The sequence below is a fragment of the Hyaena hyaena genome, unplaced genomic scaffold (assembly GCF_003009895.1).
Source record: "Hyaena hyaena isolate Hyena2069 unplaced genomic scaffold, ASM300989v1 scaffold_699, whole genome shotgun sequence".
NCBI lineage: Eukaryota > Metazoa > Chordata > Mammalia > Carnivora > Hyaenidae > Hyaena > Hyaena hyaena.
The window spans coordinates 900343-924547 of NW_024081332.1; the positions used below are offsets into that span (position 1 = coordinate 900343).

The 24205-nt window shown below is 37.2% G+C and overlaps 1 protein-coding gene across 1 annotated transcript in view; it reads right to left on the bottom strand.

Moving 5' to 3' along the window:
- DNAH6 (dynein axonemal heavy chain 6) overlaps positions 1-24205 on the bottom strand; it is a 215350-nt gene that overhangs the window by 176287 nt on the left and 14858 nt on the right. Inside the window, exons 4-8 of the mRNA XM_039217619.1 lie at positions 21499-21752; positions 5463-5730; positions 2267-2401; positions 2057-2177; positions 596-713 (exon numbers count right to left, since the gene is read on the bottom strand). Coding sequence (XP_039073550.1) covers positions 596-713; positions 2057-2177; positions 2267-2401; positions 5463-5730; positions 21499-21752 — 896 coding nt within the window. The remainder of the gene's footprint in view (positions 1-595; positions 714-2056; positions 2178-2266; positions 2402-5462; positions 5731-21498; positions 21753-24205) is intronic.

The following is a 24205-nucleotide window of genomic DNA, read 5'->3' on the forward strand; positions in this document are numbered from 1 at the left end:
GTTTTATAATGTGCCACGCAAAACTTTTCAGGTAATGTTTGGTGAATTTGTTTGCACGTTATTTGTAATGATGAGGTTTTAGAATGACATGAAATCCAAACTCTGGGACGATGTCAAGATCCAGCTGAGGCCCTGGAAGAAAGACTTTCCACCTTGGTGCAAAACCTACCATAGGGAGAGGGTGGAGTTTTGTGTGGCAATGCAAAGAACTTTCTGTAGTTCTTTAGGACCAAACAGATGTAGTGGGCCCTCCAGGTCCCCTGGAGGACACCCACAAATCTCTATGTACCTGACTTCTCCTTACCACAGCCTATTCATGCTCCAAGCTGGACTAGAGGGAATCCAAGCTTTAGAGATCAAAGAGAAGCACTTGGCCTTGGGCATGTCTTCCCCCCTCCACCAGCTCACCATTCCACATGATTGCTTTGCTGAGTGACAGGTGGATGGGTGAGCTTCTGGGCATGAATTCAGGTTACAATATCCCCCAAATCCCTCATCACTATTAGTGATTCCTGTAATAAAGACTTTAATTTTTAATGAAATTTGAGAAAGGTGGATGCTCTAATTTAAAAAAAAAAAAAGAGTAATAATTTACCATGTTAGCCTCATGCAGTGATGCCTTTTGCTGGCCTGCTCTGTGTATGTCATTTTCTCAGAGTCTGCATAAGCAGGCAACTCAATGAGACCTCTACCATCTGGCATTTTACAATAATCTAAGAACAATAGAAGACACAACAACAGGAATTCTTGTGTAAAAAATTCCATTTCTTTCAAAATGGAATAAAAGATACATAAAATTTTTTTTATATAGCTGAATAACATTCCATTGTGTGTATGTGTATATATATATATATATATATATATATATATCAAAAGTACATACATACATCTATATACACCACATCTTCATTATCCATTCATCTATTGATGGACACTTGGGCTGCTTCCATTATTTGGCTATTATAAATAATGCGGCAATAAACATAGGGGTGCATATTTTCATTTGAATTAGTGTTTTCACATTCTTTGGGTAAATACCCAGTAGTGCCATTACTGGATTGTATGGTAATTTTATTTTTAATTTTTTGAGGAACCTCTATACTGTTTGCCACTGTGGCTATATCAGTTTGCATTTCCACCAAACAGTGCACAAAGGTTCCTCTTTCTCCACATCCTCACCAACACTTGTTTGAGTTTTATATTTTAGCCATTCTGACAGGTATGAGGTGGTAATCTCATTGTGGTTTGGATTTGCATTTCCCTGATGATAATGCTGAGTGAAATAAATCAGTCAAAGAAAGACAAATATGGATTGATTTCACTCATTTGTGGAATTTAAGAACTAAAACAAATGAAAGTGGAAAAAGAGACCAAAAAATAGATTTTTAACTATAGAGAACAGATGGTTACCAGAGGGGAGATGAGTGGAGGGACGGGGGAAATTGACGAAGGAGATTAAGAGTACACTTATCGTGATAAACACTGAGTAATGGGCAGAATTGTTGAATCACTACATTGTACACCTGAAACTGATTCCAGCTACCTATACTGGAATTAACATTTTTAAAAAGATAAGTAAAATTCAAAAACAACAAAATACTTGGTTAATGTAGATATTTCAAACTCTAGAAAACAGCCCAGTTATCCAAAAGAATTCCACAACAAAGGATTTCGACTCAGTGAAAGACTGCACAGTTCATAAACATTCCCCCAATAGGATTTGATCTATTTGTACCATGCTACCTCTTTCCCAGAGAACCTTTATTCTCCTTTTCCATCTGAATTTTAGTTATCCTTTACAGTTCATGTCAGTTGGGGCCAACCTGAGATCCATTCAGTTGCTTAATTTTGAAAACTTATTGTCTGGTAGACTGGATATACCTTTAAGCAAAGAAGCCCTCATTCCACTAAAAAAATGCTTAGGAAATAAAGGTTCTGTAACCAGTATCCTGAAAAAATAGGATCATTATTTGAACTAAGAAAAGTAGAATAAAAAAGAGTTAATTTTTTAGAAAGCCATGACTTCCGTTCTACCAAAATTTTTACCCCTTCCTACCCTCAACAGGTTTATGTTGACAGTCATCAGGAATAAATCCTGCAGCATGCAGAGCAATTCGACAAGCTTTCCCGACCACAACTTTTGCCTCATTTCGAAATTCTGCTAGGCGTTCTTTCACCTAGACAGTGATGAATATGTATAATTAGTAATAGCAAAGTAGCAACCATAGAAAAAAAAATCTCAGAACTATAGATAAATATTCCTCACCTCTTCTAACCGTACAATTTGTGTGACCTTAAATTCTTGCAGGGTGTAGGTATGACATTTTTCAATATAACAAAGTCCCATGAAACTCAAGTGATAGCATAATTCATTTATTTTAAGAAGAGCTGGTCTCAAATGCTGAATGAAAATAAAAATTTATCATTGTTTAGTTAAAAAAAAAACCCTGTCTTTTAAAAGAATAAAAATATTTGGAAAGCAAGCATGGTTATTAGGGAAAAAACATAGGTCTATATATTAACTTTAGCTACAATTCCAAAGTGCATACATTAAACAGTAACACTTCTGAAATTTTTTCTAAATGCACCCTTTGAATTTCTATTTATCTTAATTATGTGTCTTTTAGCTATGAAATTGAGGGCAAATAATAGAGGACTGGGAAATATCTTAAATTTCACGATGTATGATGAATGGCTACTAAAAGATTCATTGTGTTATCTTAAGGACTTTACAATGTTCAGTCACCATGGTAATGGAGGGGCCCATTTGCTGATCTAAGAGGCTATGACATAAAACAAAGACAACTTTGAATTAAAAAAATTTTTAAGTTAAAAGTTTTATCTCTAAATTTTCAGGGGTAACAAGTTGTTGAAAAAGAAAACTCAGTCACTACTAAGAACCTATTTATTTCTGGGGGCGCCTGGGTGTCTTAGTCGGTTGGGTGTCCGACTTTCGCTTAGGTCACGATCTTGCGGGTCATGGGTTCGAGCCCCGCGTCGGGCTCTGTGCTGACTGCCAGCTCAGAGCCTGGAGCCTGTTTCAGTCTGTGACTCCCTCTCTCTCTGACTCTCCCCTGCTCATGCTGTCTCTCTCTCTCCTAGAAATTAAAAAAAAAAAAAAAAAAAAAAAGAACCTATTTATTTCTGGACTGGAACAATGAGTGGAAGTAGATGGATGGATAAATAAAATATATATATCCATATAATAGCATATTATTTGCCAATAAAAAGAAATGCTATAATATAGATGAATGCTGAAAACATGAAGCTAAATGAAAAAAGCCAGCCACAAGGAAGCACATATTATATAGTTCCATTTATATGAAATGTGTAGAATAGGCAATCCAATAGAGACAAAAAGTAGTTTAGTGGTTGCCTAGAGCCGGGGAAAGGGTTGGGAGGAGATGGAAAGAAGTATAGAATGATCACTAATGGGTAATAGAATTTTTTAAAATTTTATTTATTTATTTTGAGAGAGAGAGAGAGACAGAGAAAGAGAGCAGAGGAGGGGCAGAGAGAAGGGGGGGGGAGAGAGAGAGAGAGAGAGAGAGAATCCCGAGCAGGCTCCACACCATTGGTGCAGAGCCTGATGCAGGGCTCCAACTCACAAACTGTGAGATCATGACCTGAGCCGAAACCAAGAGCTGGATGCTTAACCGAATGAGCCACCCAGGTGCCCAAACAGGGTTTCTTGATGAAGTGATGAAAATGTTCTTAAACTGACGGTAGTGGTGGTTAATCAATTCTGTGAATGTAATAAAACCACCGAATGGTATACCTTAAATGGGTAAATTGCACAGTACATTAATTATATTTCAATAAAGTTGTTAAAAGGAAACGTAGGCACAGGTGCCAATACGGTTTGTTACTAAAAAAGTATGAAAAGAAATATTTCTAGGATATCTCTACATTGATCCCTTCAACCTAGTCTAGGCAAATAAGCCCTTCTAATTAACTAATTGTAAATATAAGAATAGTGATAAGCATGTGTGTAATTATAGCATCTAACAGACATTTAAACCAACACAATGGGTCTGTTATTTAGGTCAATCTAAGCTTAAATGGATGAGAACTTTCTAGTCTGCTAGGACTACATTTGAGAGAAGATATTATCAAGGTCGAAGCACTATTGATATGAATGGTAGGCAGAGAGGACAACTGTCGGCACATAAGAGAACAAGCCTTAAGGATCAATAGAGGTGATCTCAGAGACAAATACAGGAAGAACTATTTTATATACCTAGTAACAAACTTAAGAAATATATAGTGCTCAGGACATGGCAAAAGATAAGAGGTGGTAAGAAGATAATAAAATAAGTTCAAATGATTGATGGATCCTCAATGAAATTAGAGGTCTAGGAGTTGAGCTTGATATCAAGAAGGACTAGAATATTTTCTACAACCCAGAATGCTTGATGAAATGGATGACCTGAAATAGTACATCTCATATATTTGTTTTGCACTAACATCTATGTTAGCCCTATTCTTTTAATGTTCCTTTATTGTGTAACTGACATCTTGATAATGATCTTTCAGATCAGCATATGAAAGTGAAGGAAATGAGCAGTAAAAAGCAAACTTGAGGCTTCTGATTTGAGAAGATGGTGACTCAGTGTCATAGAAATAGACAGCTGAGGACTCTGACAGTAATGGTGATTCTAGATCATTCCCAGGGGCCAAGTAGAAAACTTCTTTTTTTAAAAAAAAATTTTTAAATGTTTATTTATTTGAGGGGCGAGGGGCAGATAGAGAGACACAGAATCTGAAGCAGGCTCCATGATCTGCACTGTCAGCACAGAGCCTGATGTGGGGCTCAAACCCATGAACTCTGAGATCTTGATCTGACCGGAAGTGGGATGCTTAACCAACTGAGCCACCCAGGCACCCCACAAGAAAACTTCTAATGCAAGCTGAAATTCAGTGAATGGGTAGAGATTTTAAATATGGGCACATACCCTTTAACAGTTCTTTTCCCATGATTACCCCATCCTGCAAAGCAAAGATTAAAATTTTTCCTACTATCTGAATCCATGGTAGAGGAAAGTATATGATACCTTGGGAAACACTGGCCCATGAAAACAAGTCCCCAGATTATTTTGGACCATAAAGTCCAGAGTGACTCAAAGGTAAGAGGAGGTAATAAGGGTTGCCAGCCTACTCTGCTCAAGAGGATATACCATTTTCCTGATCAGCATCAAAGGGGGCCATGAATCCAAACCTCTGAGGCTGCTTCTAACTGAAGGGGACCTGTGCAACTCTTTTCTTATACTTTTGCATTCTGCAACACTAGTTAAAATGTAAAAACACTGCTAGACTGCCAGACTCTTAAATGACAAGACAGGATGAAAATTCTCTTAAAAAGATGAAGTATTCTATTTCAAGGACAGTCTATACCAACACCTGTAATAGATTCACACTTTGTTTTTCTGTAATTCTTTTAAAATATAATTAAAAATACGTACAGGATTAACAATGAACAAATTTTTTTGCAGAGATTGCCGACATCCATTGATTTTCTTGGAACGGACATTCTTCCTCCACACATTAAAAGCCTTCCATTTCCGGAAAAGTGCAAATATGGGAATCTTAGTGAGTTCTCTGTGATATAGATACTCCTGTTCCCATCGATCAATTTCGATATACTCAATTTCCTCATTATAAATGTGTGTTACTGCTTTTTTGCTAATAGTGTAGTAGTCATTTTTATTGATATTCTCATAACTTACAACTCTATGAAGAAATAAAATTGAGGCAAGTAAATAAAGCATTCAATACAAAGTTAAGCAATTGCATTGCTTTTTTGTTCTAAAGATATAAAACATTTCTGAAAAAAACATATTATTTAAATTTTTTAAAAATGCTAACAAACTATTTTTAGATTGAATAAATTACTTAAGAAGAGAAAGGGGAGCTCCTTTTGAAAAAATAGTTGTATTTATGTCAGGTCTTAAAGATTTCACAACCTTGGCAATATGCTTGATAATTTCAGCTATACGATTTTTACAAAAACAGCTCAGTTACAGATTTTTACCACACAATAGTTCTATATGAAAGCTACCTGAAAATAAATTTTTATTATTTAGAAACTATTCAATAGTAGTGTAAAAGAGCTTACACTACTCAGTATTTGAAAGTATTATGAAAAAGATCAAATCAAGAAAAGATGAATTAAATAGGATTCAAATCAAGACCCAGATTAAGCTGAAAAAATAGCCAAATTTATCACAGAATAAAATAATTATTACTGAAACACTATTTCAAGATATTCCTCTTTCAACTGCCATCAAGGGCATTCTTCACCCTTACGCTTCACAGGGAACAGATCAAATAAGGAAGAAAAAGCAAGGGAGATGTAAAGACAGGAGTGAGGACAAAAGTACAGATGGAAAAAAAAGTAATGAGAATAGAAAAGGCTGATTCTCCAAAATTTCTTAAAACAAGAACTTGCCTGTAAGCACAAAGGGTTTTTTTGTTTTTTTGTTTTTTTGGGGTTTTTTTTGGTAATTTTAGCCATAACATGAAATACTGGCTACAACTTAAATATTCAATAACATAACAACTGTGAAACATATTGTGATATAGCAAGTTACTAAAATATATTTTAAAACTTAGGAAGATAAAATTTATAAATATTCTACAGTACTCTAGAATATTAAGATAAGGGAGAGCTGCAAAATAAAGCCCCAAATTGTTTTTATGTTAAAACTATGCAAAAATTATATGTACTAACAAAGACTAGATAGGAACACTTCAGTGAAAATCAACTGTTTCTCTTATCTACATTCTCCCCTGATCCTTAGCTCAGCATTCTGAACCTGGAGTTTATGTGGCCCTTTAGCATGGCCTTCAGGTCATCTGTGAAATCCATGAAATTGTTGTCGGTATACAAATTGATATACATATGTATGATAATGCTTTAAGAAATTGGAACAAAATTCTCCTATGTGGTGAGTCACTAAAAAACATTGGAATAAATAATTTCTATTTATGTTTAATTAAACTGAGTAAGAAAAACCTTTTTAAAATTAGGGCATACAGGACTAGAATGAAAAAACAAAAAACAAACCAAAAAACCCCACCAAAACCCCAAGCCAAGACCTGATCATGGGAGCACACAGGACAGTCTGGGAAAAACTTATTTTCTTTTGATTTCCCGAAAGCTGAAGATATAATTAGGACATTCTTGGGGTGATTCTCTCCAAAATGTGAAATTTTAACTTGTCTCAGAAACTGTAATTAACCTCAGATGTTTCATTAATATCAGTCATCAAACCAACCAAAAGACAAGATCAAGCAGCTCACTATGACCTTCATGTATGTCTGGAAAACTTGCTCTCATTGGTCTATCTGCTCCTTAAGTCCCTTCTAGAAGGTGGCAGGTATGGTCCATGATGTTGAATTCTGACTTCGGCTCAGGTCATGGTCACACCACTCTGGGTTCAAGCCCCGCGTCGGGTTCTGTGCTGACAGCTCAGAGCCTGAAGCCTGCTTCGGATTCTGTGTCTCCCTCTCTCTCTGCATCTCCTCCACTTGCACTCTCTCTCTCAAAAATGAATAAATGTTTAAAAATTAAAAAAAAATAAAAATAAAACAGCAGCTCTATCTGTTGTTACACAGATTGAAAATGCTTCTGATTATCCTTAAACCAGTCTACAAGACTAGTGCAGAAACATGGTTTGTCTCCTGCTCCAGAACTTTAAATAGCCTCCTACTGCTTATATCATCAAATTCAAATTACTTGGCCAGGTTTTGACACTCTCCTTTTGTTTCATATTAGTTCCTTCTCTGTCCCACAAATTACCCTTTTTAGTCAGGCTGATTTATCATATCCATGTTAGGCCATGTTAAATGCATACAGAGGTCTTCCTTCACCCTGTTCTCTCTTCCTGTCTCCTTCAAGCTTCTGATTTCAACAAGCAAACAAGTAATTACCCTCTTTAAGGTAGTGGAGTATATTAGATAAGTTCATATGGCCCTATGCAAATATAAGTTCTCTTATTTTCATAATTATACAGTTTTGTTATGATTTGAGCATCTTTATTGGGTGATGGTAAGCAAGCAACTGCCTGGAAAGAAATTAGTCACTTCCTGTGTTCTATAATTATAAACCTCAATTTATTTGGTGATGGTCAAGATCATGAATCTATATGGGTTTAGATATAACCTAAAAAGGAGAAGAGAAATAGCTTACTTTGCTTCTGGTTTGACTAACCAGAAAGGGTAAAATATCTAATAAGGAACTCCTTTTTACCTAGAAAATTAAAAGCATAACTAAGAAGAAACATCCAAATTTCTGTACTAAGAGAGTACTCTAGGGCCAGTGGTTCTTAGTGCAAGGTGCCTGGAACAGCAGCAAAAGCATCCCATGGGAACTGTAATTTCCCAGCATCCCATGGGGATTGTAATTTCCTCAGGCTATATTCCCAACCCACTGAATCAGAAACTTGGGAGGTTTAACTATCTGTTTTAACAAGTCCTCTAGCACTTGCTTGAGAACCTCTGCTCAAAGTCCATGGTGTGCAATACTGAGTTAAATACTGGAATTATCTGGTGAATTTTAAATAAATACTATTGTTCAGGCTCACCACAAATCAATTAAATAATGTCTTGGAGTAGGGCCTGGGTGATTCGCATTAGTAGCCAAGGCCAAGAACCACTCTTCTTAGATTTTTCAAAAAATTTTTTTAATGTTTATTTATTTTTGAGAGAGAGAGAGAGCACAAGCATGGGAGGGGCACAGAAAGAGGGTGACAGAGGATCAAAGCAGGCTCTGCACTGAGAGCAGATTAGCCCAATGTGGGGTTTGAACTCATGAACCTCAATATTAGGACCTGAGTCGAAGTCAGATGCATAACCAACTGAGCCACTCAGTTTCCCCTAGATTCTTCAAATTTTTGTGTGAAATGAAATCATCACCTATTAAATTGTCTTAGCCCCAGAATAGAATAGTGCCAGGGTGTGGTGTGTGTGTGTGTGTGTGTGTGTGTGTGTGTGTTTGCATTTTTCAAGTGCAAATATGAGGTGCCTTTAATGTTTCCATGTGCTGGTTGAAATTTGACTCATTAGATTTAAATTTCTTCATGGACTAGGGGTGCCTCAGTGGCTCAGTGAGTTAAGCATCTGATTTCGACTCAGCTCAGGTCATGATCTCATGGTTCGTGGTCTGGAGCCCTGTGTCAGGCTCTGTGCTGACAGCTCAGAGCCTGGAGCCTGCTTCAGATTCTGTGTGTCTCTCTCTCTCTGCCCCTCCCTTCCTCATTCTCTGTTGCTCTCTGTCTCTCAAAAACAAATAAGTGTTAAAAAATATTTAAATTTCTTTATGGACTAGCCCAGGAAAATGGTCATTGTGTTAGACAAACTGGTAAGGTTTCTGATAATGTAGCTTCAAAATGATCTGTCATTTTATAGGACATATAACCTCACTATGAAGTTTTTTGTATTTATGACTTCACACAGAAACCACAATGTTGAAGTTTGAGAAAGTACCAAACATATCTATGTTTTCTGTTCTAGGTCACTAAACAGGTAATCTCACTGAAAGGACAGAATAGCTTTAGTTTGAAATTGAAAAAACTTCCTTTAAAAATACATTCAACAAGGCACCTGGGTGGCTCAGTGTGTTAAATCTCCAACTCTTGATTTTGGCTCAGGTCATGATTTCAGGTTTCCTGAGATCGAGCCCCAGGTTGGGCTTCCGCTGACAGTGAGGAGCCTGCTTGGGATTTTCTCTCCTCCTTTCTCTGCACACCCAAGGGGTGTGCTCTCTCTCTCTCAAAATAAATAAATAAAAAAAAACACTTTAAAAAAATGTGTATTTTTGAGAGAGTGCAAACAGGGGAGGGGCTGAGAGAGGGGGACAGAGGATCCAAAGCAGGCTCTGCACTCACAGCAGTGAGCCTGATGTGGGCCTTGAACCTACGAACCATGAGATCATGACCTTAGCCAAAGTCAGATGCTCAACCAACTGAGCCACCCAGGTGTCCCTTAAAAAATACTTTTATCATAACAGGCCTAGGAGCCACCTGAGAACTTGATCATTTGGAAAGTAATATGTTGTAGAAAGTAAGCCTGGTGTAGATGATTATATGGTCCTAACAACCCAAGTTTCATAACTCTGTTTCACAGAGTCCCAATCCCAGCACATATTCCTCAAGAAATAGTTGATTGGCTATACAGAGTAGAAATGCGTAATTAGCATTATTGAGCTTGAGGTTTCTCAATCTCAGCACTACAGACATGTTGGGTCAGGTAACTGTTGTGTGAGGCTGTCCTGTGCACTGGCAGCTGTTGGCAGCTTCCCTTGCCTCTTTCCACTTGATACCAGTATCACCATCCTCTCCAGTTACAACAGCCAAAAATTCCTGCAGACATCCCCGAATGTTTCCTGGGGAGCAAAATCTCCCAGGTTGAGAACCAGTGATTTAATTTAATGTTTCTTAATTGCATATGATCACAGAATAATTTTTTTTTTACCATCTACCTATTAATACCTATTACATATAATGGTCCTAGAAATACACATTAGGAGACATGTAGGTAGAAGAAATTTTGGGTCCTCTTTCTTGGCTTTATAGACCCTAAACATGTCTGGGATTTGGGAAGGGCTCTGCCCTACATTCTGACTTACCCACCAAATTCTAATGGTTTTAAAATTGACATCGCACAGAGGATGAAACCATAGAATTGAAAGATGGGAGCATCAGACATTATTCTGAGTTTCTATCTGCAAATGACAAAACAATATCAAATGCCAAGGCCCTTCATATATCTGTACCTCAATTTCCTCACCTTTCAACCATAAAGAATGCCCTTCTAATGGGGTTCTTTTGAGGATGAAATAATATTCATGTACAGAAAATACTCGGTACAGCCTAGCACAGCATGTGTGACACAAGTGGCAGGAAAAGTTATCATTATGAAATCAAGTATATTAGGCACAGTATATGAAAGGCTGGGTTCTAAAGCCTAACTACTTGGGTTTGAATTCCAGTCCCACAGTTCACTACACTAGCTGGTCACACTTGGACGACTTTGCCTCAGTTTCATCATTTGTAAAATGAATATATTAATACTGGCTACTTTATAGAGTTGCTATAAAGATTAAATTAATTAATACATATGAAGAATTGGGAACAGTGTTTGGCATATGCTAAGAGGGGTGTTTGTAGTATTGTGTAACAGTATTCACCTATTGCATTATAAAAGTCTGGCTACCACTATGACCTTATAGAAGCACCCACAGTTCCTTTTCAATGTGATCAAGTATATATTTCAATGACTAAAACCAAAAAAAATAGCAAAATATGGACATACATAAATAAAAGATAGTGGGATGAGAGGTTCTATAGATACGGGGGGAAAACTCACATCTACTAAGGAGGGAATTGTCAAACACCAACAGTGGCTCCTTTTATATGAGCATGAAAAAGAAAGACTTAAATATTGCTCCACCAGGCAGTCTTCTTAGCTTCAACTAAATGTTCTGGTTAATAAAACTTTCATAGACCATATTTGGAACCCCTCTACTCAGAAGGGCATAGGACAGGAACCACTTCTCGCCATCAGGGCAGCATTAGACTTTTCTCTTCCATGGGCTACTTGCAGGAATCTATCAGCCACCCAGGAACTACCCTCTTCCTAGATGACAACTCAGAGGCAAGGAGATGAGATCCACATTGGGTGGGTATGGAAACCACCCTGGCTTAAAAGCCTTATTACCAAATGAGCCAATATGTCTTGCAATAACTCTATAAGCATAGATAGATTTCAGGGTTCCTGCTAGAGACATGCCCAGAAAAAGAGGTGCTGCACCATGGTAAGTCCAAAGCTATAGATCCCCATCAGGTCTTTAGAATTCATTTTTAGACTCCCCCAGGCAGATATCATTTACAAATCAGCGGTCATTGTTATCATAAGCAACTTGCCTAAAAGTAACTGACATTCTACTCTTATCAGGATATAGGGAAACAGAGCTTCAAAGTCAACCAAGATCAGATTCTCATGCAGAGGAAATTGTTCTACAGTTCTCTAGAGCAATGCTTCTCAAACTATGAGTTCAAACAAATCCATACAATGGTGACATTTTATAAGGCATCCTGGTGAAGGCATTAATTATAATTTCTTTCTATTATAATAAGAAAAATAACACACAAGGCATTCAGGAAAATATTCAATATTGAATCTGATAAAACTTCCAAATAAAGCCTAGCTCACAAGCAACCACAGCGGTGACCATAACTGTTTTAAAGTAGCCACCTGCATTTCTAATCAAGACATGATGAATGGTCTGTTCAAATTCCTGACAGTCACCACTACTGAAAAACTTGTTTATAGAAATAGGAGACAACAAATAGCAGATGATTTATTGCTTTGTCTCTTATGGATGGAAACTCCCTTTTCCATTAATCAGAATTTGGATAATTTGTTCTCCTGAAATTGTGAACCAAAGTTACCACCATTCTTCATTTCTAATAGCTTTCCCTTTTTCCCCTTTGATAAATGCTGTGTTGAAATTTCTTGTGAAATGTAAATTGATTTAAATCCAAATATTTCAAGTATTTCAGAAACAAATGGTGAAGCTTTCTCTGAAACACAGACAGACGTTACTCTGACTGAATTTTTCTTTAGGTTTAAATCCATTACAATCACTAAAAATCACCAGAGACCCATTTCTAATATCATTTTCCCAAAGCAGAATTCAAAGAGTGGTATTCTAAACTGAGAGCTTTTCCCCTAAGATCAGGAACATGACAGGGATGTCCATTCTCACTACTGTTATTCAACATGGTATTGGAAGTCTTAGCCTCAGCAATCAGACAACAGAAAGGAATAAAAGACATTAAAACTGGCCAGGAGAAAGTCAAACTTCCACTCTTCACAGATGACATGATACTCTATATGGAAAACCCAAAAGATTCCACCAAAAAACTGCTAGAACTGATCCATGAACTCAGCAAAGTTGTAGGATATAAAATCAATGCACAAAAATTGGTTGCATTCCTATATGCCAATAATGAAGCAATAGAAAAAGAAATCAAGGAAATGATCCTATTTACAATTGCACCAAAAACCATAAAATACCTAGGAATAAACCTAGCCAAAGATGTGAAAAATCTATACACTGAAAACTATAGAAAGCTTATGAAAGAAATTGAAGAAGACACACCAAAAAAGTGGAAAAATATTCCATGCTCCTGGATTGGAAGAACCACCTCTTAAAATGTCAGTACTACCCAAAGCAATCTACATATTCAATGCAATCCCTATCAAAATAACACCAGCATTCTTCACATAGCTAGAACAAACAATCCTAAAATTTGTATGAAACCAGAAAAGACTCCAGATAGCCACAGCAATCTTGAAAAAGAAAACTGAAGCTGGAGGCATCACAATCCCAGACTTTAAGACATATTACAAAGTGGTTACCATCAAGACAGTGTGGTACTGGCACAAAAACAGACACTCAGATCAATGAAACAGAATAGAGAACCCAGAAATAGACCCATAAATGTGTGGCCAACTAATCTTTGACAAAGCAGGAAAGAATATCCAATGAAATAAAGACAGTCTCTTAAGTGAATGGTGCTAGGAAAACTGGACAGCAACATGCAGAAAAATGGACCTGGACACTTTCTTACACCATACACAAAAATAAACAAAATGGATGAAAGACCTAAACGTAAGACAGGGAGCCATCAAAATCCTCGAGGAGAAAGCAGGCAAAAACCTCTTTGACCTTGACTGCAGCAACTTATTAACACATCTGTGGAGGGAAGGGAAACAAAAGCAAAAAAGAACTGTTGGGACCTCATCAAAATAAAAAGCTTCTGCAGAGCAAAGGAAACAATTAGCGAAACTAAAAGGCAACCAACAGAATGGGAAAAGATACTTTCAAATAACCTGTAAGATAAAGGGTTAGTATCCAAAATTCATAAAGAACTTATCAAACTCAACACCCAAAAAACAATAATCCAATGAAGAAATGGGCAAAAGACATGAATAGACACTTCTCCAAAGAAGACAACCAGATGGCTAATAGACACATGAAAAAGTACTCAACTCACTCATCATCAAGGAAATACAAATCAAAACCACAATGAGATACCACCTCACACCTATCAGAATGGTTAACATTAGCAATTCAGGCAACAACAGATGTTGGCAAGGATATGGAGAAAGAGGATCTCTTTTGCACTGCTGGCTGTAATGCAAACTGGTGCAGCCACTCTGGAAAACAGTATGGAGGTTACTCAAAAAATTAAAAATAGAACTACCCTATGACCCAGCAATTACACTACTAGGTATTTATCCAAGGGACACAGGTGTACTGTTTCAAAGGGGCACATGTACCCCATAGTTTATAGCAGAGCTATTGACAACAGTAAGGTATGGAAAGACCCCAAATTTCCATCAACAGGTATGCTGTTTCGAAGGGACACATGCACCCCAATGTTTATAGCAGCACTATCAACAATAACCAAAGCATGGAAAGAGCCCAAATGTCCACAACAGATGAAAGGATAAAGGAGATATGGCGTGTATATATATACAATGGAGTCTTACTTGACAATCAAAAAGAATAATATCTTGCCCATTGGCAACTAGGTGAATGGAACTAGATGGTACTATGCTAAGCAAAATTAGTCAGAGAAAGACAAATATCATGACTTCACCCATATGAAGAATTTAAGATACAAAACATAAATATAAGGGAAGGGAAGCAAAAATAGTATAAAACAGGAGGGGACAAAACATAAGAGATTCTTAAAAATAGAGAACAAAGGTTTGCTGGAGAGGTTGTGGGAGAGGAGACTGGCTAAATGGGTAAGAGGCATTAAGGAATCTACTCCTGAAATCACTGTTGCACTCTATGCTAACTAGCTTGGATGTAAATTAAAAAATTAATTTATATAGAAAAGCAAAGAGTGGTATTCTGCTCACTTATTTTTTGTTATGTCTTGGACTTTATTACAGTCACAGTTTTGATAATATTTAATTTGGAATTCAAAGCAGCAGGGAAACATTTACATATGGGAGTTCCTATGCAAATAAAATAATGTATTACTTGAATGCAGGATTGTCAGAATAAACTCTAGATATAATGTTTGTTTTTAAGAAGTATCTCCGTAATGTTTTATTTGCCTTAAATATCTCATTGCCAGTAGGGTTCCCACCTCTCATGACAAAGTTCTTCCAACATTTCACTTCAATAATTCTAAGTAGTGATTATCTAGAAGTTACTAATATCTATAGACACATCAATATTCAATAAAACTACTTTTCTGCAATGAAATTTTAATCATGTCCTGGAGTGTGTTAATCTCTGTTACCTAATATGTTGATCTACTAGTGGCATTATTGATAGATTTCCTTTGCTTTTCTGGTAACAAATAGAATGAAAAGATTTCCACACAGCCTGGTAAAATTGCAATTCTGCAACACTGAGTTATTCTGACATTAGATATTGTGTGTTCTTGCATTCCTAGCTTCTTAACCTTATTGATGAGATATTAATATAAAAACAGAATTTTGTTTCATATTTTGTTCTTTAAAATGCCTTAAAAAATTCAAATCCTTTTCTGGGTACGGTGGATATCTGTTGGTACGGTGTTGATAGAGCTTGCTTGGAACTACTGGTTCATTTGATAACATTTCCATACAAAGGAGGTATTTAGGCAAAATATAGGAACATTACTGTGATTCGCAAATCCAAGTGTGAGATGGTTTCAATTATGTTGCCTAATTTCTAATCTTTTTCCTTTTTTTAAAATTTAAATTTATATTTTAAATTCAAGTTAGTTAACATACTGTGTGGTCTAATCTTTTTCCTTTTGACCACTGTGTTTATCTTATAGTTCTAGTAATTTTCTAGTTTTAAGAATCAACTATCAAAGAAGACACAAATAAATGGAAAGATAGTCCATGCTCATGGATTGGGAAAATTAATATTGTTAAAATGTCCATACCACTCAAAGCACTGTACAGACTCAGTACAATCCCTATTAAAATTCCAAAAGCATTTTTCACAGAAATAGGACAAACCTCAGAAGAACTCAAATAGCCCAAGCACTGAGACAGAACAAAGCTGGAGACATCATGCTCCCTGATCTCAATCAATATTAGAAAGCTAAACTAATCAAACCAGTAAGATGTTGGCATAAAAACAGACATATAGATTAATGGAACAGAATAAGGAACCCAGAGATAAACCCCTGCATATATGGTCAGTTATTTTATGACAAAAGAGCCAAGAATATAGAATGGGGAGAGGACACTGTGTTCAGTAAATGGCGCTGGGAAGACTGGACAGCCACATGCAAAAGAATGAAATTGGAATGTCTTCTAACACCACACACAAAGGCTAAATCAAAATTGATTAAAGACTTGAACATGAGACCTGAAACCACAAATTCCTAGAAGAAAACATAGGTGATAAACTTCTTGAGATTGGTCTTGGTGATGATTTTTTTTGGGTTTGACACCAAAAGCACAGGAAACAAAAGCTAAAATAAACAAGCGAGACTACATCAAATTAAAAGGCTTCAATACAGTGAAGGAAATCTTCAAAATGAAAAGGCAACCTACTGAAGAGGAGAATATATTTGCACACTATGTATCTGATAAGGGATTGATATCCAAAAAAACATAAGGAATTCATATAACTCAATTAATTAAAAAACTCCTAACAATCCAAATAAAAAAATGGGCAGAGGATCTGTATAGATGTTTTTCCAAAGAAGACATACAGATGGACAACAGGCATATAAAAATATACTCAACATCACTAATCATCAGGGGAATGCAAACCAAACCACAATGAGATATCACCTCACCCCTGTCAGAATGGCTACTATCAAAAAGACAAGAAATAATATGTTCGTGAGGATGTGGAGAAAAGAGAATCCTTGTAGACTGTTGGTGGAGATGCAGAAAACAATATGGAGTTTCCCCCCAAAATGTAAAAATAGATTTTACCATATGATCCAGCAATTCCACTACTCTGTATCTATACAAAGAAAACAAAAACACTAATTCAAAAAGAGGTATGCATTCCTATGTTCACTGCAGCATTATTTACAATAGCCAAGATAATGAAACCAACCCCAGGTGTCCATTAAAGAAGATAAATAAAATGTGGCATATATATATGTATACACACAGTGGAATACTACTCAGCTATAAAAAGAACAAAACCTTGCCATTTGCAACAATATGGTTGGACCATGCTGTCTTATTGTAAGACCTGGGGCAGTTACTTAACCATTTTGTGACTCATTCATAAAACAGAGATAATAATTGTATCTAGCATATAGTATTCTGTGAGGATTAAATGATTTAACATATATAAACACTTTGCCTAGAGCATAGTAAACACTAATAAATCATTTTTATGACATGTAAAATATGATTCGCTTTTGTGTGCTCTCACACAAAGTGGATATATAATCCAACTCTCTAGCCAATAATCCTCCCCCATATCTCATGGCTACCCTTCAATTACAGTCAGTCTTGTTCAAGGTCTTCAGTCCTAACAAAACAGGATTATTTTGTCTTGATCAGTTCTATTCTCTGTTCTCTATGCTCTTCATGATCTCCCTAGTTCCTGATTTTTTACCTAGTTTCCTCTTTACTTGCTCCAGAACGACCAGAGTCACCACAATGCCCCTTTGCGGGGCAAGATAATCTACAGCATATAATTGTGTACTTATTCAGATTGATATTCCAACATATTTAGACATCTCCTTGAAGCTTATTCCTGACAAAATTGTTATACCTAACATATAGCACTAAGTTGATATTTTAGACTAAACTTGATAAACAGAACTATTTTCTCACTTAGAGGGATCATGGTAGAGATAAGCATTATAGAACTTCACATCTGATGTATTTTACTACACTTGAAAAATATGCAAAGACATTATATTTTGTCACATTAATTTTAAAAGGAGTTTAGTATAACATGTCCTTATGTCACTGACCCAGTATTTATAACTATTTTAACTTCCAACTTAGCTGCTTCCAAGTTTTTGCTACCCAAATGATTATCTTTTCATTAGGTTTACAATATTTGGAGTTCAGGCTAGGGAGGAAAAATTAACATCAATCCCAAAACATAGTAAAATAAACCAGGATTCCAACTCTTCTTCTTTTTTTTAATGTTTATTTTTTGAGAGAGAGAGAGCTAGAGCACGAGCAGGGGAGGAGCAGAGAGAGAGGAGACACAGTACCTGAAGCAGCCTCCAGGCTCTGAGCTGTCAACACAGAGCCCAACAAGGGGCTCAAACTCACAAACTGTGAGATCATGACCTGAGCCAAAGTTGGACACTTAACCAAGTGAACCATCCAGGAACCACCCCCCCCAACTCTATCTTCTTAAATGAGCCCTAGCATATTACCATCAAGCATCACTACTATTGGTTCAAAAAAGTATAAAGCATCAACACAATTCCCCAAGTAGAAGTGCTCATTAGTCTAGATATACAATTTATTTCTTGAATTGGACAAAAACACAGTTTCTATCTTCATCTTGAATACTATGTCCTGCACTAGTATATAGATAAAAATCCTTTTAGATGTGGCAAACTTTGACTCCTCTCTTGGGGAATGAATATCAGAAATGGCACTTCTTAGTATCTGGGTTATTACATGATTTTTAAAAAATGTTTATTTATTATGAGAGAAAGTGAGCATGCATGGGGGAGGGGCAGAGAGACAGGGAGACAGAAAATCCCAAGCAGGCTCTGCACTGGACTTGAACTCACCAACTGTGAGATTATGACCTGAGCTGAAATCAAGAGTTGGAGGCTTGGGGCATCTGGGTGGCTCAGTCAGGTAAGTGTCCAACTTCGGCTTAGGCCATGATCCAATGGCTCATGAGTTTAAGTCCCATGTTGGGCTCTGTGCTGACAGTTGAGAGCCTGGAGCTTTCTTTGGATTCTGTGTCTCCCTCTCTCTTTGTCCCTCCCCCACTCATGCTCTCTTTTTTCTCTCTCTCTCAAAAATAAATAAAAATTTAAAAAAAGAGCCACCCAGTCAACCCTACATGATTTTTACAAAATTTTTCAATGTTTATTTATTTTTGAGAGAGACTGAGTGCCTACATGATTTTTTAAACAAGAGAAAGCTGTGAAAACATTTCACATATTAATCAACAAGTATTAAAAATCAGTGAATAAACCATTTTTTACTGTCAGTCACCATTGAAGATCCATAGCCTCTTCTCCAAAATTTTATAAAGAACTGGAAAAAGAAGCAGTGGGGTGCCTGGGTGGCTCAGTCAGTTGAGTGTCCAACTTTGGCTTAGGTCATGATCTCAAGATTCGTGGGTTCGAGCCCTGCATTGGGCTCTGTGCTGACAGCTCAGAGCCTGGAGCCTGTTCCAGATTCTCTGTCTCCCTCTCTCTCTCTGCCCTTCCCCCACTCATGCTCTCTCTCTCTCTCTCAAAAATAAATAAACATTTAAAAAAAATTTTTTAAAAGAAGTAGTAAGGCGGTGATGGAAATGACAATACTAGTAAAGGGATTTTTTTTTTTTTTACATCAAAGGACTTTAAATTCTATTCTATGTTAATTCTCCCATCTTAAAAAAAAACAACTCATTTAACCCCAAATCTCCTTTCATCTACCACCTGACTTCTTTCCTATCTTTGGCATCCCCAAATTAGGTCTAAACCCAAACTCTTTTTTCCCCCAAGAAATCTATTCCGTTCCATCTTCTGTGTCTCAGATACAAGCAACTCTCTCTAACCTTCCTCTTGCCCAGTCAACTGGATCAGTAAAGTCATCCTGGACTCCTCTTTGGTTGTCCACCTTGCATACAGTCCATAAAAACATCCTGTTGGCTTGACCTTCAAATTATTTCCAGAATTTGACCCACTTCTTATCACCTCCACCTGGTTCATCTCTCACCTGAATCACTACAGCCTTCTAATTGGTCTTCCTGTTTCAAGTCTTGCTTCTCAAAAGTCTATTTTCTACACAGCAACCAGAGCAGTCCTTTTCAAAATGTAACTCAGATCATGACACTCCTCTGCTTGAAGGCTATCCATGGTTCTCCACTTTTGTCAAAATAAAAGCAAATATTCATAGGATGGCTGTCAAGGCCCTTCATTGTCTGTTCTCTAGTTCTCATTCACTCTCCTATAGTCCTTGCTTCTTGAACATGCCAGGTATGCTCCTGCTTTGGGGCATTTGTATTCACTTTCCTGCTGTCTGGAATGCTTTTTTTTCTTCCCTCTACCAGCACATCATTCACTCCTCCTTCTTCCAGTCCTTATTCAAACGGCTGCTTGTCAATAAGGTCCACCCTGATCATCCCAGTTAATTCACAACTTCTTCCCCAGAACTCCCAATCTCTTTCACTCAACTCTATTTTTTCTCTAAAACTTATCATCATCCAGCATTCTCTACAATTTACTCCAATATTTTGTGTATTATTGCCTCCCTCTGTTAAAATGCAAGCTCCATGGGGACAGCAATTTTGATCTGGATGGTTCACTAACATCTGTCTAGTGCCTAGAATAGTTCATGCTAGAGAGTTGGGTGCTCAATACATTTTGCTGAATGACTAGATTTTTTATAGGCATCTCTGTTCTTTCTACAAATTATTTCTCATTCTAATTAAGCTCTTTCAGGATTTATAATAAATCTATCATTTAAAAATTTGTTTAAAATGCTATTCTTCTCTCCCTCTCATTCCTAGAAGGAGAACTATCTTCAGTGTTACCAGACTCAGTCAAAACTACAGGGCTGAGTAAGGGAGAATAAAAGAATTACTAGTTCTTTTTATCTTCCTACATAGCAGAGAATGGGAGGGTAGCTCTGAAAATTTGGTAGTAAAGCTAAACTACTCTCACCTTCCAGGAGACTGTCTCAACAACTGTTGTCAACTCAACAAAACAACAATGAAGGAAAGCCAGTATCAACTTTAAGTTCTGCTACCTGTTGTGTTGAACTTTAAAGTAATTCACAGACCCACATTTGTACAACTCTTCTAATTATTTCAACAACAAATGTGTGTTTAGAAATAGTAGAGAGCATATGTTGAGTGTATGTGTGCTATTCATCTATATAAATACCTTAAGTTATCAAGCTCTTTCTATTGAAACAAAAAATCCTTATTCCCACTCTACTAATGAAAGTTGAAATAACATGTAACACAAATCATGTACCTACCATTTACACATTACCATCTTCTTTTTATCAGTAATGACAAAATATCAAAATTATCTTTGTAATACTGATTTAAAATATATGGCACAACATAATATAAAATAGAAGATGCACAATAGTGCACTACTCTGTAAAATAATGTCTACAAGTAAAGGAAAGCTAAAGGGAAAAAAGAAAATTATTGTGATTAAGATTCATTTGTCATTGGATGATAACAAAAATTATATTTTAAATTTACCATTAATACACAATCAGTTATAGATAACATCCTCAGTCTTACTTGAAGCTTTTACTGTTGAATACATTGTTTCATAAGAGAGAACTCACTTGATATTATACGTATCATATTCAATGGAAGACCTTGGCACTGCAGGGATCATATAAAGAAATCCAAGATGTTCATTTTCACGTATTATTTTAATGATTTGCAAAGGATTACGAATGTTGGCTTTAACGACTTCTTCCCGGTCATGGAAAAAATACTTAGGGTATGCTGAGGAACTGGTCACATAGAGACCTCTTCTTCCAATACTGGTACGTGACAGTTTAGGAGAGGGAGAGAGCATCTCAGCAGCGGACTGCTGGATCAAAACAAAGCCAATTTTTAAAATCATGAGTTTTTGCAAAACGAAACCAAAAACCATGATGAAAAAAACATGACAAAATATTAACCTCAAGCATTAATTGCCATATTTCCTGAGATGTCTAAGGCTCAAAGGCAAGTATTTTAAAAAAGTTGTTTTTTAATTTATTTTATTTTTATTTTTTAAATAGTTTATTGTCAAGTTGGTTTCCATATAATACCCAGTGTTCATCCCAACAAGTGCCCTCCTCTATGCCCATCATCCCCCTTCCCCCTCTCCCCAACCCCCATCAGCCCTCAGTTTGTTCTCAGCATTCAAGAGTCTCTCATCGTTTGCCTCCCTCCTTCTCCCCAACTATTTTTCCCCTTCTTCTCCCCCACGGTCCTCTGTTAAGTTCCTCCTAATCCTCCTATACATGCAAACATATGGTATCTGTCCTTCTCTGCCTGACTTATTTCATTCAGCATAACACCCTCAAGTTCCATCCATGACTCTCAACAATAGCCAAAACATGGAAAGAGTCTAAGTGTCCATCAACTGATAAATAGATCAAGAAGATGTGGTTTATCTATACAATGGAATACTACATGGGAATGAGAAAGAATGAAATATGGCCATGTGTAGCAAAAAAAGTTGTTTTTTATTTGAGAGAGAGAACACACACCCACATGTATGTGCACACACAAGAGTGGAGGGAGGGGGGAGAGGAAGGGAGGAAGAGAGAGAAAGAGAGAAAGAGAGAAAGAGAGAAAGAGAGGAGAGAGGAGAGAGGAGAGAGGAGAGAGAGAGAGAGAGAGAGAGAGAGAGAGAAAGGATCCTAAGCAGGCTCCATGCTCAGTGTCCAGCCCGACATGGCACTCTGGCCGAGTCACCTAGGCGCCCCAAGCATTTCTGAACTGAAAAACTTCAAACTTTCATAAGGAGTGATATATTCCTTCCTGGTACTCCTTATCCAAGTGTCCATCCCCTTTCCCAAGCTCCCCAACATCAGCTCCACTGCTGCCTTCTTCCGCTTAAGTCAGTGTTTATTACATCAAACTGTCACTAGTTCTCTGGTGTTCTTGGGAGCCCACCACTTTTCCTGCTCAGTTGCTTGCATCTATCTCGACTGTGGCCTCTCCCCTCGACCTCCTCACCTAGTTCTGACAACCTTAATGCTTCTCAGTGAGTGAATTCTTAGACAGCTGTCATCATAGCTCATAATAAAATACTTCTGAGTGAATGTAAGGGGTGGTTACACTGAATATGGGAGTCAAACGTAATAATACCCTTGGAGAAGTATACATGGTACAGATTCATAATTGCATAGGCCAGTGCTGCTCACATTTAAATGTGCATGTGAATCATCTAGGTGTCCTGTTAAATTGCAGCTTCTGTCAGTCTGGGGTGGAGCCTAAGATTCTGCATTTATAATCCGCGGATGCTGTGAACTACTACTGGAGCATCGAGGCCAAGGCCCCACCATGTTCTCACACGTGAGCTTTGCTCTCATCCCCCAGCTCCGCCATCTGTGCTTTCAGTGCTGCTCACACTCCCTTGTTCCTCCTCACAAACCTCGCCTGTGGAGGAGGGTGATAACCGTGTTTCCGGAAATGTGACACTAACTGCAACTGTCATCACCATGTCTCTCTGACAGTGGGGGGCAACTGGAATGAAGACAAAAGAATCCCCATCGCAGACCTGCTTTGTTGAATAACTGATGCAAATATATAAATGATACGTTTATTACCTGCTAGCATAACTAACAGAGGTTGCCATTTTCTCCAAGAGATTAATTACCACAAGTTCCATGGAATAACGTCTCTAGAAAGTTTTCATTCACAGGCATCATTTTCTATCTCTTGATGAAATATACCCTGTTGAATAGGGGTTTGAGACGAAAATCCTGGAACGTGTAGAGCTAAAGGAAAATACAGCTTTGAACTCAAAAGATAAAATGTGCTTCTTTCACTTATTGGTCAGAGACCGTAGCAATGACACTGTTTTCTTATGTAAAAGAACAGGCCTGGGCACCTTGACGGCTCAGTCCTTGAGCTTTGACCCTTGATTTCAGCTCCGGTCATGTCATGATCCTGGGGTTGGGGGATTGAGCCCCATGGTGGGCTCTGCACTGAGCGAGGAGCCTGGGATTCTCTCTCTCCCTCTCCCTCTGTCCCTCCTGTACACATGTGCTGTCTCTCTCCCTCTCTCTCTCTCTCAGTCTCACTCTTGCTTTCACTCTGTAAAAATAGGCCAAAACAAGAAAAAATACACACTGCTCTGTCCCAATGTTTCAACAAGGGCTACAGTCAACTTTAGTATTTTTATGAGTAGAGTATTAATATTTTAACAGAGAATTCATGTATTTTCTTTATTATATCCTTCAAGAAGTTTTACTGACTTCTTCTTTTTTTTTTCACAAATAGTTTATTGTCAAGTTGGTTTCCATATAATACCCAGTGCTCATCCCC